At 37.2% G+C, this 19,782-nt stretch overlaps 1 protein-coding gene across 1 annotated transcript; it reads left to right on the top strand.

The window, feature by feature from the left end:
• Positions 1-1,324: 1,324 nt before the first annotated feature.
• On the top strand, positions 1,325-19,214 carry LOC124404156 (mitochondrial import receptor subunit TOM70). Its single transcript, XM_046878081.1, has 8 exons — positions 1,325-1,741; positions 12,873-13,070; positions 15,305-15,512; positions 15,724-15,865; positions 16,743-17,091; positions 17,679-17,903; positions 18,458-18,678; positions 18,767-19,214. Exons 1-8 carry the CDS (start codon positions 1,484-1,486, stop codon positions 18,936-18,938), a joined length of 1,773 nt encoding a protein of 590 aa, XP_046734037.1. The 5' UTR covers positions 1,325-1,483; the 3' UTR covers positions 18,939-19,214.
• The last annotated feature ends 568 nt before the right edge of the window (positions 19,215-19,782 follow it).

Raw genomic sequence — 19,782 nt, 5'->3', positions numbered from 1 at the left:
GCGAACTTGAGCAAGATGTTATAAAAGGTTTTATTAGTTTTCATCGGTAAGTTTCACGTTACTCATTTTTTAGGTTATGATAGGGTTTGTATCAACAATTTTGTGTCACTCAATCATATATTTCTCAACAGTTTACCGACTTGTTTCAATCGCCTGACCCCCTAGTGCATTTGCATGTTAGGACATGTTCTTTGTATTACAATATCGCTGCAGTGCTTGGGGCACTCAATTACGATAGGTACGCTCTTGGTGTAGAAAGAGAGAAATACTCGTCTTACTATGTCCCTCTCTTTCGCCGGTTTTCCGTCGCCACGCTTCCTCCATACTGTATATGCTCTAAGGTTCTACGGAGTTTTGAGCGCTACTCACTGCGGTTTCGGAACGCACTTTTTCTACAGCAGTTGCTTCTGCTGTGTGCAGCAAAACCAATTGCTGTAAGTAGAAAGTAGGTTTGGAAGCTGCTGAAAGCTAATATCGGAACTAAGTCCGTGATCGGAACTTTAGAGCATACAGTACCACATGGAAGGAGCCAGTCTTATACTGTCCCATAATCGGTGAGCGTAGAAAGGATAGATTAGGGTGCGTTCCGAAATTAGCTGGTAATGGTAAAAACTCCCTAGGACAGAGGCAGAGCTAGTCACAAACTCGGCAGCGCAAAAGAGATAAAAGAACGTTGACAGCAGTGGGAGCTGATTTCGGAATGCAATCATAGTAGCAGCATGAGAACCTGTTTTTTTAAAACAGAAAGTGACAAACCAAATGGTTCGAGCATGAGTTTTCAGAAGTAGGTGATATTAGAAATCCAAAATCCCGAAATTCGATCCAAATACCAAATTCGTAAAGCAAGTTTTCTTTTGAACGAGAATTATCCTTTTTTGTTACAATTGAGATGAATTCTTGAGTACAAATATATTATTATATATTATATTGAAATGTATACATACATGGTATACGATAATAATTATATACATAATCATAATATACTACAATCAAGACAACTTACACTCTTCAAAATGTCATACGAAATTTTAAATAAGTGCCTATCATCGACGCGGGCACTAAACTCAGTACGCTACGTTCCTGGTTTATAAAGAGAGAGGTCCTCATGTTACCCATGTTACTGTTTCCGTCTCTGTCTTCCCGCTTTACGGCCAGAAGGCTCCCTCCATATACATACATACTATATGCTCTAAGATCGGAAGACATCTCTGATTTGCAGCAAGATGCTGAAGAAAGCACTAGAATCATCGACCAATCAGAGCATTTTTATTGCTGCATCCAGCTGCTTGCTGCACGTGAAAAAGCAGCTTAAGCCTCTTGGAGACTCAGGGCGACACCAGGCGACGCCCTGTGGCGACGCTGAACCGTCCGTGTGAATTGTGAATTACACCTGATTCTTTTAATATTCGGATTGGTTTTAACCTTAAAATTGTTATTCGGTTTAGGCGAGTGAAAGAGATTTATCGCGTAGTATTTCCAGAGAATGACAACAGCCAGCGGAGCGGCCAGCATTTCGGGCTCGTCGTTGCCGAAATGGCAACTTGCGTTGGCCGTCGGTGCACCGGTCGCTCTCGGCCTTGGCTATATGTACTATAAGAACAGTTTGAAGCCGGTCCCGAGACGTCGAGGAGGGTCAAAAGGTGGAGCCGGCAAGGAAAACGGCACCTCAAAAGACGTGGAACAATCGATTGACAGTGACAATCTCTCTCCAACAGTTTCGGATTGCGAGACGAAAAATGAGGTTAGAATCTCCGTTTGCACGTACCGCAGAAATGGATTTATTGGCTCACGCATATTTCTATTCATCCGACGATTCTAAAACAACAAAATTCTCGTACATATTTCACCGTTTGTTCTGTGTGTATGTTCTTGTGCAGAGCTTGCAGACAGGCGAGAAACCAGGTGTAGGAGACCCCGTGTTCTAGAATATTGTTACTCACCTTCGATTAATGTGGAAATGTTGTGCTATGCTGTGCACTACAGACTTAACTACACATTACATTCTGAACATGACACATTACATTCCGAATTTTTTATCCAGATTAGAATAAATTCGGCCTTTGTCGTACTATTGTGAAGTTTTTATGAATTGCCGGTTCATATTGCTATCTGAAACTGCAACTCAAACATGAGGTATAAGACACGGCTCTGATGGGCTACAGGATCATGTTGCATAATATGTATGTGACTTCCATGCGGTCATTTTTACCAATTACTCTTCAAATACTTGTTTTAAGTGATCGGTTTCAGTTTACTTTGTAAAACAAATAAACACAGTCAATGGTAAAACTCAAAGCTGATATCTAGCCCGCAATCTAAAATATTTTAGTCACAGTTTACTTCATTCAGGCTTTCTAATTTGATAAACTGGAAAAATTACAGTTGACACTGCTAACTTTAGTTTCTTAAATAACGATGATGACAATAATTACTATCTGCCCTGCCATACATGAATGAATGTACCCCATAAGTGAAAAGATTGTACAGAATGTCAGAGGAATGGGTCAGTAATTATTGTTATGCAGCTGTCTTAACCTTAGAACTCCCAACATAGTCTTCAACAACTGTAAAGCCCAATTACGGATTGTTCGTGCCAGTCGCTTATTTGACTATGTTAAAGTATACGTAGTAAAACCCAGGGAATTTCTTACAGCAGGGCAATGTCAGGGAATTTCGAAAATGAAATTGGAATTTTGAGTCTGCCAAAGAACTAAACTCGTTTTTGTACAAAGTATTATTGATCTTAAGAAAAAAAATGGAATAATGCTGTTTTCAGGATAGAATAGCTGGAAAAGTCAGGGAATTTAGAGTTACAAAAAAGATACAAACTCTGCTTAGGTAGATGATAAAATTTTTAGCTATGCTGAGAATAACTTTTCAATAATTTTTGCAAAATCGGCATACATGTAGATATTTTATAGCATTGACACAAATGGTCTAATGCTGGGGTTCTAGGGTTGACACATCTGTTTGCAACGGTCTTAAGATGTTCAATAGATTCAACCACATTCGTACAAGAGATAAGGAAAACTGCAGAGAACCTTATCTGATTGTAGCGAAACCAAGTTCAAACCTCAGTAAACTGATTTTGTGTCTGAACGACATGACCCATCTTACAATTTTTACAAACTACAAACTGAAATCCTTTCTTCTGCAGTCTTGCTGGTTAGACAGTATTCTGAAAGGGAAAAAAATTTGACTCTTATCTTTTCAAAGTTTTTCTGACCTGGAATATTTGAGATTTCCACTTGTACATACTTGTTGAACAAGGTCATTAAGTTGTTACACCTACTTTCAAAATGTTAATTTTTTTTACCTGAAACTTGATTGCTCGTCAATTACTATAGTCTTGCTTTATTCGCGATTTTTTTTCCTCAACCCCTTCTGCTAACATTTTTGGTACTGCTGGCTATCAAAAAAGTTAGTAGCGCCACAGTGATGAAATGGAGAACGGGTGCAGATAGAAAAGAAGATGTTACCATATTATTTTGCCTTTTATTTTCTCAAGTAACCGATGACCCTAATTTTTTGTTCATCCTCTTACCTTTAAAATCCATCTCCTTGGCAGGAAAAGAGATGACCAGCCAAAAGTTGACTATTATCATATGAAAACCTGCACTGTATTTTGATCCTCTAAATTCACGCAAGTTTGGAATCAGAGACAAGAATCGACGGAAATTGGTAATTTTTTTTTACACCGCGATTTGTGTTTCCGAATTACAAGTTTGATTTTTTTGCTCATCTTTTTACTGGGAAAACTCACCCCTTGCCTTTGAGCAAAAAAATCAAGTCCCATTCGTTTTTCGAAAATAACCGATTTGCGTCGATTCTTACTTCACTAATTGAAAGCTAGTAGCACCACCAGCTTCGGCTGAAGGGATTGAGCAAAAAAATCGCGAATAAACCAAAAATATAGCAATTAACGAGCAAACAAGTCTCAAACAAAAACATCAGTATTTTGAATTTGGGTGTGCTAACTTAATGGACTTTTGTTCACGGGTAGACGCAAAACTCCTCAAAAAGATGACTGACGAGATTATTTAGCACAACTAAATTGGGTAACTGGAAGTTGTTATATTGTTAAATAAATACAGCATTATTCGTACGTGTAGAGGAAAAATTTGTACTCATCTCACATTTGAGCAATTTTGAAATCATCTCTTGACACGTTTTTTTCTCTGAGTAGAATCTCTAACTTCGGCTAAACTTTGCACAATTCAACACAGCCTAGTGAATATCACCAGCTTGAAGTCTCTCGTACATTTCAACTTAAATCTGAATTACATATAGTTCTATGAATAATTGAAATAAATTCAAAATTCATGCCTCAATGTACTGTGTTTGGTATATTTTGTACAAACATTTCATTGTTGAATGAATAAAGCTCTGTGAGACTGAAGTTAGTAATGTTAACATAATGATACATTGACATGAAAATAACTAATTTGCATCTCCAGAATAACTGAAGAAGTACGTGTTCCGTGTTCAGTCTCTCTTCGCACTTACAACTCATTCTTCGTCCCTCTTATCTAGAAGTCTCTTCATTTCATTAGACTAAACAATCTCTCGCACATCCTGTGCACACCTGTCTAAACCCTCTCATTTCCAGACCCTGATCATGCACTCTGCTCTCTGCACTCACTCATGCTTTGTTCTGCTCATTCCAATTCATTTTATCTTCACCTCTTGACCTACGCACTTTTCGTGTACCTTCGAAATTGTTTACTTCGTCTCCACCGTTTAAAACAATCAATAAATGTCGAACTTATATTTTAATAATACCACGCATTTATTCAACCCTACTGCTCGACTTTCCGGTTGCGCTTAAGCGCAAAAGATTCCTACCGCTCAGGAATAAACGACCCTCACGTCGTTGCATACGTAACCTGAGTTTATTTACACTGTATTATGGTTCACTAAATTTCAGACAGTTATAAAGGACTCCGTACACGCGTCAAAAATAGGACAAGTCAATTATTGCAAGGGTCGCAGGGTCTCGTTCTTCACGTGAAATCTGACGTTGAACCTCCTTCCAGTAAACCAGCGAGTTTATGGAATAAATCAATGTATTGATGGAATCAATCACGGCTTCCTGCCTATATTTGAGAATCGACCGTACAGTTTTTTGAATGATTTGTTTGATTCCAAGTCCCCTTAAACCTCTATAATTCATGTACATCACGAAATCCATTGATATCAAAAAACCTGGACACCTTTCTTCCGAAACCTGTATCTCGGAAACTACTGATTTTTGAGATTTGTGTCCATGAGATCTTTTGACCGGGAGAATATGTACGATACCTTGAAAAACTACAGCGAATTCGACCGGGAGCCAATTTTCATTAGTATTTTAGATCAGGCACTTATGTTATATGTTCACTGGTGCGAATTGTTGAGAGCGTTCTGTAGGTGTTGGGCGAGTGGGTTTCCGTAGCAGTTCGTTTCTTCAATAAACAAAAATTTCCTGACTCAAGCACTGCGGATAGTTCAGCAACATATGAAACCAAGAAAAGTGGTCCGAGGACAGAGTCTTGTGGCATGCCACTAGTGACTCCCCTGGGCCTGGACAGCACATGTCCAACTCTGACTTAGGCGGTTCTTGTTGTTAGGTACGCCTTGATTCACCAGAACAGTTTGCCTCGGATACTTAGGTGTTCCAGTTTCTTAATTAGCAGTCAATATGGACCTCCGTTGAATGCCTTTTCGTAGCTAGGTAAACTCTGCATGGATTCTCCCTTGAGTTATTCGACGTCGAGCGAGATACCTTTCTAACCGTATGTGCTTTGAAATTGTCGTAATATTTTTTACAGATTCTCTGAACAAAATGAATGTATCGAATAATTTTTTTTTACTCGAATGGTTCAAAAGTTACAAGGGGTTAAATTTTTGAAGAAAAACGGAAAATAATCGAAACCATGCTCTCCTGTAAACGTCGATATCTTCGGTTCTCTTTGTCGTACAGATTGCAATAAAACTCATTTCGAGGCTCTTAAATATTACTTTCATCTTATTTATTTTACGTTTATGAAAACGTGACCGTTTGTCCGCACTATTGTAAATAAAATACATCGTCACAGTACTAAATAACAAACTAGTAAACTACTCAACATCAGCTTCAGAACTATAGGTACACTTGAATAAAATCTTGAAGTAAATGGCAAATTTTCATTTCTATTAATATTCGATTTATTTGAAAACCAGTGCTTTTACTGACTTCTGTGCATTAGAATATACATCTTTTAGCAACAAATTTTTTTATTTTAAATACGCTTTATGCAATGAAATGTTAATGTACCACGTACTAACTTCGCTTCATTCGAATACAGTTTGTAATGCAACGGCTTCTTCTATACATATAATCCTCATTATTGAAGAAATCCATATAGATATTTTGAATATTCTTATTATTTTTAACCCAAGAAAAAATTTGGGATAAATATTTATCGATTCTTGTGATGGTTCCAGATTGCTTCTCGCGGTTAATCTAATGAGGGCACCCCCAATGCTATCACAAGGCCCTTATCCACGTGAAATAGCAAAGATGTTCCATTCTGCGCTAACTCCAAAGTCTTCTTCGTAAAGACTTACGTTCAAAAAATTCATTTTGTTTGTATACTGTGCGCTGGCTCCATCAGAGAAGTGAGAATGATTTTATCAACTTCACGTGTTTCATGCTTTAGAAACTCCACAAATTTTCGTTGAAAAACATGGACGGCAACGGTATCGTGTTCAAGGCACTCGGAAATTGCTATATAATTCTTGTGCTTAATTGTTACGTCTTCTTTATAGTAGGCACGAAAGGGTGCATCGTCACTTGGTTGTTGTTCCAATATACACCCTGAATCGCGTTCTGGATAACAAACTCATAATGTTCTGCAAAATCGCAGACCACTAAACATTCTCCTGGACAACTTATACACTGCTTCAGATGACATTTGGCTGCTGGTGGGTTGCACATCATTCGTTCCAAACAATCTTTGTAATTATTTAACGGCTGCGGCATATTTTTTGTCAATTGTGCTATTCTTGCACCATTTCACAACAGTTTCACATTTTCATGGATCGCGCATACAAAAACTGATTGAGTCCCACTAGCTCCAGGGAGTGCGCAGTATCTTGGCCTTAGCTCACAAAACTTTGGAAAGCCCATTTTCAAATCGGGGTACTTTTTCTTGAAGGTGCGGTATGTTTCTTTTCAATTGGAAAGTATCAGTCGTTTCTGTTTTTGTATTTTCTGATCATTCTTTTTGCATAATGTTTTTTACCCGCCAGCACACGACTAATGAGATCAGATAAATCAAAATCCACCATATAGGTCAGTGTATCTTAGTTCAATTTTTTACCATTGTTCACGTTGTGGGTTGATATAATTTCGTGTTTTTCCGCTGTTTTTTTGGCTACAGCAATCATCCGTGTCGGAACATCGAAGTTTTTATGAATTTCGAGAAATGAACAATTTTGAAATATTGTTAAAAATTGAATTTTCTTCTTCCGGTCATTTGTATAATGAAACTTTTGCTTTGATTTTTGAATTATTTCACTGTTTGTTGATTTTCTTCCGATTACGTTTCAATTTCACCTTCAATATGAAATACCTTTGAAGCTAGTGTTTAGCGTAATTTTTTCAATTTGTCTTGAGGATATTTCTTCTGCAGTAACTTTCTTTTACTAATGGGTGATATCCCCAATTCAATTAAACTCTCAATTAGTTTCAAAACATTCACAGATCTTTTCCTTGGCTTAGTAGTCTCTGCGGCACTTGACCGATTTCAGGCATATTTGCAAGTTTCAACCGACAATAGTCATAAATCTTCATATTTGTAGACTGTTACATTTTTCATTTTCAACTTCTGTAGCATTGTCGGAACTATACGTCGCAAATTTTTCGCGAATTTTCTTGAGTGCCTTTCGAAATTGAGCGGGTTGATGCAACAGGCATAACTTATATGTTTTGGCGCCACAATGATTATTGATGATTGATTATGATTTAACTTTGAACCCCTTCGAAGATTATAAAATACTTGTGAGTCGTTTGAAGCTACGTGACAGAAAATTTATGTGAATCTGGCAAGTGTCAAAACAATACTCAAATAGTCAAATAATATAATGCATTTCGCTAGTCAAAGGAGGTCATGAATACTTGAAAAGATAAATAAAAGGTGATTATACCTGAGGGTCCGCGCAAACCAATCGTATAAAAGGCAAAATTAACACACAGCTTGTTACCTGATTTGAATTTAAAGTACGTATAACTACACGCGAACAGGATCTGCCGCGCCTTTGCCTCTGCCTTTTTAAATATGGTTTCCGTCGGAGTTCCGCTTTCAAATTTTCAGATTTTTTAGAAAATGAACCAAAGAACGCGCTTGTATTTTTTTCAACATTTTCAAAGGGGGTCGTCATCTTGAAAATCACGTTTAATTAATATGATTGTTTATAATAAATGGAAAATCATTGATTTCATAAATTTGAAATAAACAAGACGAAAGAACAATTCAAGAGCTTCGAAATGAATTTCGACAGCAATCTGTACGACGAAGAGAACCGGAAATATTGACATTTAAAGGGGAGCACGATTTCGATTTTTTTTGGTTTTTTGAAAAATTCAACCCGTTGTAACTTTTGAATCATTCGAGTTGAAAAAAAAATTGTTTGATGCAGTCATTTTGCTCAGAGAATCTGTAAAAAAAATTGCGAGAGAATCAGCAACATCGAGGTATATATTTGGCCACATCCGTGCCGCTTGACGTGGAATAACTCCTTTATCATGTGCAAGAGTCAAATCAAAGCTTGCTGCGATTAGGATAGGGCTCACCAGCGTACCGGCAATAAATCCATGTTGATTTCTCGGGATTATCCTGTTTCGTTCGGAAAACAGCCTTACGTATTCAACTATGATTCGTTTCATGTACGGACAGTCGACGTTAGTGTGATAGAAAAATGTAGATAATTTGCCGGGACCAGTTTATCTCCTTTCTCGTACGTCGGTGTAACCAATACGTGTGTATTCTAAGCTAGAATGCCCACGTCGGAAAAATGAGTTCGGATTTGTAACAAGTATTTTGAGTTGGGTGAAATAACGAGATCGTAAATAATAACGTAAGGGTAATTTTCAAGTTTATTTTCACCAGTCAAATATTCGTGTACGTCTTACTTTTTTTCCAGAACATTTATTTGTTATCCATTCCTGTGCGTTAGGTAAATTATGTCCGCCATACATATCCTGGGAACTCAAGTTTGGTTGTTATAAAATAGTCTCCTGCTGATTACAAAATCGCATACGTGGCACTTGGAGTTTATCTGCCGATGGTCACTTTTTAATTAAGAGTTTTAACTGGTGATGTCTCACCATATACACCGGATTTGGTCAGATTGTCACTTCACTTGCACTCTCGTCGGTCCGTCATCGCGAGCGTCCCCGTCTGACTCCTATTTCTCAGCCTGTTTCCCAATAGGCTCTTGTCCCCACAGATTGCAATAGAGATTTAGTATTCTATTGTTGCTAATTTATTGTTGCGTTCCTGATTTTGCTGCTCCAATCTTTTCGCCGGAATCGATGGCTATGCCAGCTTGAGTTGAGGTTAGCAAAACCACGCATAAGAAAGAAATTAAAAAATTAGTAATAAATCAATAGACTAGACCATATTTTGTTTCTATTTGGTTGCTGTTGAGTCATAATAATTTGGACGCATAAATATCAACCCTTAATCAAAAACCACTATCCCCATACTCTCAAAGTACGAGAAAACTAGTAGAATAGTATGATTGCTTCAAATTCTCGCGCATGATTTCTGCTCTTCGATATATTTTGTCGAAAAATGTCGGCGGCAAAATTTTGTTGCCGTACTCCGGCTTTGTAAAACACACCCTCATCCCCTTGAAGCATTATCTTTCTTGTGCTAGCGATCCTGCAGCGTAAAAAGTAGTAACTCTTCCTGCATTTGTTGCTCAAGAAATACGAGTCGGAGATTTCGTTCCTCCGCAATTTCGACCACAATCTCTCTGTCCACATTTGCTGTTGAACAAATAACAGCAAATACGCGTCAGGGATTTTGTTACTTTCCGATTTCAGCCACATTGTTTCTTTCCACAACTGCTGGTGGCCGGAATTACTGGGTAGCAAAATTCCGGACCCGGATTTGTTGAGTAACAATTTTGGGGAGAGACATTGTGACCAAAATGGGAGGGAGATTGTGGCCGAAATTAGCGAGAAACAAATTCAGAGATGGAGATTGTGGCTGAAATTGCAGAGAAACGAAATCCCGAATCGTATTTTTTGAGCAACAAATGCAGGAAAAGGGTTCATCGCCGAAATGTTGCTACTTTTTACGCCGCAGGATTGCTGGCACGAAAAAGATATTGCTTTCAAGAGGATGGGGATGGCGTTTGTAGAGCCGGGGTGCAGCAACAAAGTTTTACCGCAGACATCTTTTGAGAAAGTATATCGGCGAGCAGGAATCGCGCGCAAGAACTTGAAGAAATCATACCAGTTTCCCAATTCTCTCGTGCTTGGAGAGTATGGGGATAGTGGTTTTTCAGCAAAGGTTGATATTTATGCGCCCAAATTATTATGACTCAACAGCAACCAAATAGCAATAAAATATGGTCTAGTCTATTGATTTATTACTAATCTTTTAATTCCTCTCTTAGGCGTGGTTTTGATATTTTTATCTTGACTCGGAATCGCCATCGATTTCAACGAAACGGTTGAAGCAACAAAATCGGGAAGCGGCTACAAATTGGTGACAAAAAATCCGAACCAATTTTCCCAAGGTGGTTATTCCAGCTTAGAATATGTACATATTCAAGTGTGAGTTCTTCGACAAGTACGACAAGTACAATGGGATTTCTAGCATTCACGAAGCTGAAAACAAATTGTTTTAGGTACTAAAAAAATTACCTAACCCTCCTTACAGTCAATGAACGACGAGCATCAGGAACGTATCATCTGGCCTGGCACCCAAGACAACGCTTTGTGCAGTGGAAATCCTATGTGGTTGAGGTTAGGGTTAAAGTTATGTCGTCAGTACCGGCGCAGGAGTAGAGAGTTTTCAGTGCCCGGAGCACAAGTGACGTTAACGCCTGAAACATTAGTGCTTGAGGTTCAATTATACTACGAAAAGCTCTTTAGCATTTTCAACTGGTTATCCTAAGGCTGTTCCTGTTCACCCTGGAGTTGTCGACTGTATTTTCAACCGTTTTCAAATGGCTGTGTTAGTGCACTGACAGTGAGTGCGGTTACTCCAGTTTTCTACTAATAGTAAAGGGGAAATTCTACGAAAAACATACTCGGTGCACACATATTGTAGCTAGTTGTAAACGCTGTGTTACTAGTAGTGCTGGACAAACTTATCACGCACCATGTGTAATTGACGGACATGCAGACTCCAATGTCTATTTGTACCCAGTACTAATACGTACGTGTGCGTGTACATCTACCACCGCCAACCTTCCGATACTTCCGACTCAATAAACGAGGTAGGGGTAGTAGAATCAAAATGGCTTGTTTGCTTGCCCCTTGTTTTTTAATTCCATAACTGATTTAGTACAGACGCGCCTAGGACATGTTATGATTCGTAAATCTTACCAGCTCACGGGTAAGTGGCGAGCGTTCTGCGCCAGAACCCTGATAAGGTGCCGCTCGCCGCTACCTCACGGACTACTACGAGTCTCCCTAAGCAACTCAAGGTTGACGCAAGTCAACATGACCTAGCGACCCAAAACTAAATTGAATGGAACTAATGCTAAACAAGTCGACCGCTCGCAGCTATACTTGCGTTGATGTCGTTCGAATGCCACTTGGCACTCGCCGATCAAGCGCTCCAAATATTACGTTGGCCTCGCTCGTAGTTTGGATCCAGACTTGTTTACCCCCTTCTCCGATTTCGATCCCTTGCTCGACCGACTGTCTCGCTAGACTGCCTTCTCAGCTCTCCTCTCTCTCTGGTTTTTTCATTCAGATTTGATAACAAGGGATTTCCTTTTCTTAGTAGTATAGTATAAATCGATAATTGTTGACAATATTCGGGTTTAGGTATGTAAGTAAAACATGCGAACTTATTTAATTGAATTTATTCATTTCGTCCGTGACACCATGTTTTACTGACAAAATTGGTGGAAGATTTTTTCCCTGAGTGTGTGAGCTTGTATAAATGCAGTGTAAATATGGTGATCCCATATAACCAAAATCACAATGGAACTTGTGGTGTATTATAGGTAGTGGTAGTACCGAGTTTGGCTTTATAGCATTTCTTATTACATTTTACGGCTGAAAAGTCCTAAAAAAAAAACAAAATCTATTTCGTATACAGAAATTTAGTATAAAATTGAACTCTCTACTACCTAGCAGTAGACCACAAGTTCCATTGTGATTTCGGTTGTAAAGTTTATCATATTTACAATGTACTGACACGAGCTCTTACAATCAGAGCAATAATCTTGCATCATTATTGGACCAATCTTGCACCCAGCACCACAAGTAATAACGTTTTTCATTAGTTAAAATCGATTTGCATTGTATACATTTCTCCACTCAATATGTCGGCTTGAATTTTGTTACTCGGGTGTTCTTGCCGTCGCTCATGACGAAACTGAAGTTGGAATTTGTATGTATCGCCATTTTGAACTCGCCAACTTGGATTTAGAAACGATCGAATTCTTACTTCAGATTCGGGATCAGCGACCCCAAAAACCCCCGAGTAATAAAATTCAGGCCAAAATATTGAGCGGAATAAAATGTGAAATTGAAATGGCTCTTTAGTTTTGAAAATTTGCGAGGTGGGACGCTGAGCATCACACTGTGAGTAAAAGGGTTAAGGGTTATGAATTGTAAGCTTATAAAATTCTATGGTAATTATATTTATAAATTACAGTTCAAAAAAATATTTCCTGCACAAACTCCATTGGAAAAGGCAACACAGTACAAGAATGAAGGAAACAGTTACTTCAAATCTGGAAAATACGACGAAGCAATTCTATCTTATAACAAGGCCATTGAAACCTGTCCGAAAGAAAATACCATGGATCTAGCAACATTTTACCAAAACAGAGCGGCAGCTTATGACCAGTTGGTAGGATATATAGGATCGTAATATGCACTGCTTACCTCTTTGTTTCAGGAAATAAAAATGCTTTAAAAACATATATGTCAAGAGCCGTACAGGAATTTCGTATTCCCTATTACATTTCATATTTAAGGACGTTGCCAACTTCTTGCGCAGTCAGCGATTGTAGATCCTCACTAGATACAAATTATCTTCATCATTTGTAAAGATATCGAAATTATCTTGGAAGCATTTGGAAGACGAAGGAGCAATTTATGCTCTGTATTTTTCCAAATTTTGACATTCTTTTTCAGTTTCATAAAAAACCTGAAGAACTGCCAAAATTGGATATATTTTCGGTTGTAATATTCGGATGCAACATTTTTTTTTTGGCATTATACGAAACATATAGATGAATTGAATATACCCTTTACCTCCAATTTAAGATTAAAACCAATGAAATCATGCATAAAACCGCAAATTTTCGGCCTAGGCCGCCTAACAGAAGTAGCAACGTTCTGAAGTCCTTGAACACGTGATTTAATAAGCGGAGAGTGCGGGCTTCCTTTGATTACGGATATTTCCTCAAAATCTTCGATCAAGTTTTTAACCTTTAGAGGCCCGGCTTAGCTCTTTTTGGAGTCAGCAGGTAACTCGGAAACTCAACCGGACATGTTGACTATTTATATACGTAAATCAAACCTCTAAAAAATATCGAATTTCAAGAGAAAAGTGCCGGCCCTCTAAAGGTCGATCGTTCATTCACCATGGGTGAAACAAGGCAAGTAATAAGATGAACGAAAAAAAAGGCCATGGCAGTAAAAATTTAGCTTTTTATTAGTAGGAGAAATTGAGGAAATAGAAAATAGAATGCGGTCTACATATCCATTCCTCTAAATTTGAAGCAGTGAAAATTTACTGATTCCCAGTTATAAAAAGTCAATACGTAACAGACTGTACAGAGGTGTGTGATTATTTGTATATTACAGCTTTTATCTATTATATTATAACAATTTTGCAGTGATGTTATGTACAGTTTTTGTTTTATATCCTATATGTATTTGATTTAACCTACGCATTTCGATGTTCTTGCTTGTACATGTTTATTTCTAGTTACAGCTCAGCCGAAATTTTGCATACTGGAAGATGCTCCTTGCAATTTCAGACCATTTTGATAATACCAGACTTGAGTGTAGTTACGGTTATGTAATAGATCATGTAATTAGTACATTCGTTTGCTAAAACTTTCATACATCACTCATTTTATTTCCTAATACTTATCGACATAATTACTTGAAAAAAGTTTTAAATTTACTACTTTCCAAAAATTATAATTTTCTACCGAATGTATTTTACAACCTAATGTACCCCCAGGAACATTAAATTTATAAGGTTTTTATTGTGAGTTTGTTGTAATGGCCAAGTCATATGGTTAAATTCTCTAAAGTACTCTTGTATTATAAGCTATTGACATTGACAGTACGTTATATTCGTATGTAATATTATAGATCTGATAATGGCCGGCCATGTCGGGTCAAACCTTCATCAAGAAAATCTTTTTTTGGTAAAAACTGACCGTCACACCAAAGAGATTTCATTTTGTGCCATTCTACAATGGTTATGATAATCCCCGCGATGAGTTCAAAACGTTGAACTTCAAACTGAAGCCGAATCTCCCATGTGAGCTTACTAGGCAACGTCCTTAAACTTATTAGGAGGTAGACACTTACTACTCCACTCCACACTTTATTCGAAAAATTTGGACCAAACTGACACTATAACCATGGGAAAAAAGTGTAGAACATAAAATTTTATTTCGTTGCATTTGTGGTTACCACAAACACTGAATTACTAACTACTTCAGTGATAATGTAAAATATTCTATAATATCTTTATTGGATCAATCGTTATTATCTTGGCTACAGTTTGATCCAAGCCTAACGAATAATTCATCAGTGAAATGGCAGTGTCTACCTCCTGAAACTTATCATCTAAATTTCATTAGCATCGAACCAGAAAATTGGTTAGGAAATGTTTTTGATTAGCTGAAGGCTACCAAAATATGAAAATGCTAAACCTAAGCTGTAAGTTATGTGATCCACCTCCTAAGGTCATATTTTGTAATATAGTAATGTTTTGAACTAATGTATGTATTAGAAATAATACCTGTAATGTAAAGTAGTTAAAAGAATTTCTTTAAAGCTTATAAGACTTAAATATGCAAAAAATACAGCTATCTAATCACGTATTTTATCACACAGAGAAAATACAGCGCAGTCAAAGCAGACTGTACAAAAGCATTGGAATTAAATCCTCGATATGTAAAAGCGCTGCAACGCAGAGCACGAGCTCTCGAACACAGTAAGGAGCTAGTGTCTGTTCTGGAAGATGTTACAGCTGCTTGCATCCTTGAACAATTTTCTAATCAATCAACGCTTGTGATGGCTGACAGAATTCTGAAACAGCTTGGTATGTAAGAAATCTATCCAGTGATGTTTGTTTAGTTTTCTTATTCTAATGTTCATGTAGAACAAAAATATTGTGTAATCTTAATTCTACTCTAATTTACAAATTGAACTGTTCATGACCTTCTTATATGTAACTCGAATTAATGAAAAATGCTTCAGATTATTTTCAAATACTCATATTTTAGTACCAAAATGTGTTTATAATACTTTAGGCAAGCAACATGCAAAGGAACACATGGCAAATAGAAAATCAGTTATGCCGAGTAAGCACTTCATCAAAACATACTTCAGTGCTTTCAGTAAGGACCCAATTCTGACTAAACTTGACGAACCTGAAATCGCTGAGCCTACTACGTACGTAAATTGAGAACATATGCCAAAATCTATTTCGTGAACTTGTTTCAGAGTTAATAAGTTAACTTTTTATTGCTATCTTCTAAAATAGTGAATTCGATTTTTTTTTCTTACGTTCAATCCCTTTTGAAGAACTACCTTTTCCCAGATATGAAGCAGGGGCCAAATTGTTGGTTTAACATGCACTGGTGAGTAGATGGACACAAGTTTGCGCCCGGTACAGCACGGCACAACGGCTGTACTGAGCGCAATATTGTATGTTCACCAGCATGCGAAGTGCGCTTAAAAACTGCTTATTTTTGTGCCCGTTAGACGTGCGTGACAGGCAATCTTTCAAAAATAGTAGCACAAAACAATCGTGTACTCTTGGGCAGAAGGGAATTTAATTTGCGTCATCGCCTTCTCTCCATCCATGATACACAATGTTCTATTACTGCAACCCGACGGGTTTTCCAAAAAAGGAAGATATTTTCCATCTTCGGACTTCTCTAACGTTTCACAGTCAATAAGAGTCAATGATCCTTTATCCTCGTAATTTAACATGTATTAACTCAATCTCAACGGCTACTGTTCTAAGTCTGAGTGGTGAACCATTAGTGGAAACATTAGTGACGCTTATAAGGTCGTGAAATCTATGAAATCATGTGATATCTTGAAATCCTGATATCAGGGGTACACTATATCGAGGAGTGTTACTGCTTTGTTGCAGTGCTGACAATTTCAGTCTTATCGGTTATTGCAGAGATTATTTTAAACTTGTTAAAATAAAGTGATTTGTATAGCTCAGATATATTTTCCAAAGATTATGCATGTTGTTTGGAGATTTTTGTCAAAAAAATACGCAAAATTGTATTAATATTTTTTTTCGCAATTGCAGAGGCTATGCTAAAGCCAAGCAGACAATCAGGGAAGAGAAATATGACGATGTGATATCTTACTGTACTGAGGAAATTGAACATCCTGATTTTGTACCAGAATCTTGTATGGAGGTATACCTTCTTCGCGCTACGTTCTATCTATTATTAGGACATCACGAGGACGCTAGTGCAGATCTTGCGAAAATCATAGACAGCAATAGTACGAATGACGAACTGAAAGTGAATGCTTTGATAAAAAGGGCCAGTATGTACATGCAATTAGAGGACCCTGAAAAGTGTTTCCTTGATTTTGAAAGAGCGATCGAGATTGACCCAAAATGTGGAGATATTTACCATCACAGGGGACAGGTAAGCACATCATCATGAACGCTGAAATATAGTCTAACTGAAATGTAAATTGCTGTGTGACAAAGCCGTCACAAACTATCCTAAAAAAGATAGTTGTATACCGGTGTGGTTGTCTAATTGTAGCATTACTATTTGCTAGCGGCATATACAGTGCTTGTCCTCTACATTTTCTGACTCGGGGCTCGAATGACTTATTATGGAAGAATCCCACTCTTTCATACTGGGTAGAAAGTAGAAAAAGAGAACTGATACTTCTCTATCGTCTCTCTTTCTGCTCACCAATCCACTTACTCGTCTACATGGGTGGGGCAAACTATTCCTCTCAAAATAAATAGTCTGGAACATAGGTTTGACATGCTATGGATACCTATAAACTGTATGAGTGCGATAAAGAGTCATTGACCTCCGAAACAGCCCTCACTGTCGCAGTAGACACGGGTCACCTTATATATCAGTTCACATTTCAGTTTGGGGATAGTTCAGTGATCAAAAATAGTATTTCATTCTTGTATCACAGAATAAAAAGGTACCGTATGTTTATCAAACCAAATAAAAATAATAAAACTTAGCATTGTAATTGATTACAGGTGAATCTGCTTTTGGAAAAAATAAATGATGCTAAAGACGATTTCCAAAAAGCAGTGGATCTTAATCCTGATTTTGACATTGCGTTTGTTCAAAAATGTTATACGGATTATCGGCATGCTGTGGTGTCAAAGGACATGAACAAGGTAACTGACGTCATGACGGAATTTAAACGGGCATTTGAGAAATTTCCGGACTGTGCAGAATGCTACACACTCTACGCACAGGTACATATTTTTTTTACACACGAATCTCGAGGTCAAGAATATTTTAACTCTATAACGGTAACATAATTTTTTTTTTCTCACCTATTCTGGTAACAAGGGGTGAAAAAAGGCTCTAATCTTGTAAATTCCATCTCTCGGGTACATCATATCATTTGCATCATTTTCTTCGTTTTCTAATAAACAATCATGTGACTCAAAACCCTCTTTGCGGAAGTTCCAAAATGTGATCAATCGAAACTGTAGTTTAATCGAAAATGCAAGCTGTTTCCTTGCGACAGAGAATTTAAATTCGTGTGGGGTGTTTTTTCACCCCCTGTTACCGTTCTAGGATTAAACATGTATTTGTTTTTACCTGCATAATATGAAAAAATGAACTCAGATTAGTTTTGTTTGCTTCTTGTTTTGAAACTTAGTATTTATCTTATTACATCTCAAATACAGAATTACTTCTACAAAGTACTAACAGTGAATAATAAATGGCGGCTTCAATTGAATGAGTTCTTTTTTTTTTCAAGAAAATGACAATTTAACAGATGTTTTTCTTATTAATACAGATCTTATGTGACGCGCAAGATTACGCTAAGGCAGATTCTTATTTTGCTAAAGCAATTGAAAGAGATCCAAATAATGCCAACATTCACGTACACAGGGGGTTATTGCACTTACAATGGAATGGAAACATCAATAAGGCGATCGAGTATATCAACAAAGCATTGAAATTGGATGATAAATGTGAATTCGGTTACGAGACATTGGGAACCATTGAAGTACAAAGGTATGATTTCTGCCGTGTCATTATGGATAAAAAATATTGTTTCAAAATTTTCATAATTTTGAGTCCTTACTTTCCATTCTGATTTCAGAGGTAATCTTAAAGAGGCGATTGAACTTTTTGATAAAGCGTTGGCACTAGGTCGCACAGAGATGGAGTTGACACACATCTTCAGTCTGAAGGATGCTGCAAAGACTCAATTAACAGTGACTGAACGATTAGGCTTATCTAGTTTACTCGAAATACCAACGCCTGGTAATTGATAGAAATCAACACTGTATCATATGGAAAAAGGAGCCCACTTGTTGGAGGTGATCGAATACTAAGGTTACAATCATTGGTTGGTACAGGTGAAATCGAGTATGTTTTGTGAATTTTAAGTAAAAATATGGGCAATTTAAATCAGGAAGTAAAATAATGATCAATTCATGAATTACTTTTATACTACCCTTTGTAATATACTTTATTCTATTGGTTGGAAATAGCAATACAAAATAAAAATCCCTCATTAATGTTATTGGCAATGAAACGTAATCTGACAATTCCACACAACTTTTATAAATCTTAGTACAACGAGCCTAGTTACACTGTTTAACTGGGAATGGATTAATGTATGTTTACCGTATAGGGTAACCCATGTACAGATTAACATTTGTTGTATCAAAAAAAGAGAACTTCAATTCGAAATTCGTTTTAAAATATCATTGTGCCTGCGTGCTTGTCCAATGTTACTGCATTACTGCACTTGGGAAACAATGTAACAATATTTGTAAAGGATAATATTGAAATTTAAAAGTAAGCGATGAAGCTGTTAGAATTGCGTTAGAAAATTTTGCTTTCAGAAAAAAGTAACAGTGCTTGTCCAATGTTACTGCATTACTGCACTTGAAAAACAATGTAACAATATTTGTAAAGGATAATATTGAAATTAAAAAGTAAGCGATGAAGCTGTTAGAATTGCGTTAAAAAATTTTGCATTCAGAAAGCAGTAATAGCCGTTTAAGATACCCTGTGATTGATTTATTTATTATCTGTCGTACAGGCGAAACCAAATTTTCTACCGAAACAACTAAAGCTGTATCTGAACATTCTTGACTTTTAACAGAT

The sequence above is a fragment of the Diprion similis genome, chromosome 1 (genome assembly GCF_021155765.1).
Source record: "Diprion similis isolate iyDipSimi1 chromosome 1, iyDipSimi1.1, whole genome shotgun sequence".
Lineage (NCBI taxonomy): Eukaryota > Metazoa > Arthropoda > Insecta > Hymenoptera > Diprionidae > Diprion > Diprion similis.
This window is presented reverse-complemented; position numbering and strand designations above follow the sequence as displayed.

Bases quoted from the DNA above. Each gene is read 5' to 3' on its own strand.
- LOC124404156 (XM_046878081.1), top strand. From the start codon at position 1,484: ATGACAACAGCCAGCGGAGCGGCCAGCATTTCGGGCTCGTCGTTGCCG. The intron at 13,071-15,304 runs GTAGGATATATA...TTTATCACACAG, and splicing joins CGGCAGCTTATGACCAGTTG to AGAAAATACAGCGCAGTCAA. The intron at 15,866-16,742 runs GTACGTAAATTG...TCGCAATTGCAG, and splicing joins GAAATCGCTGAGCCTACTAC to AGGCTATGCTAAAGCCAAGC.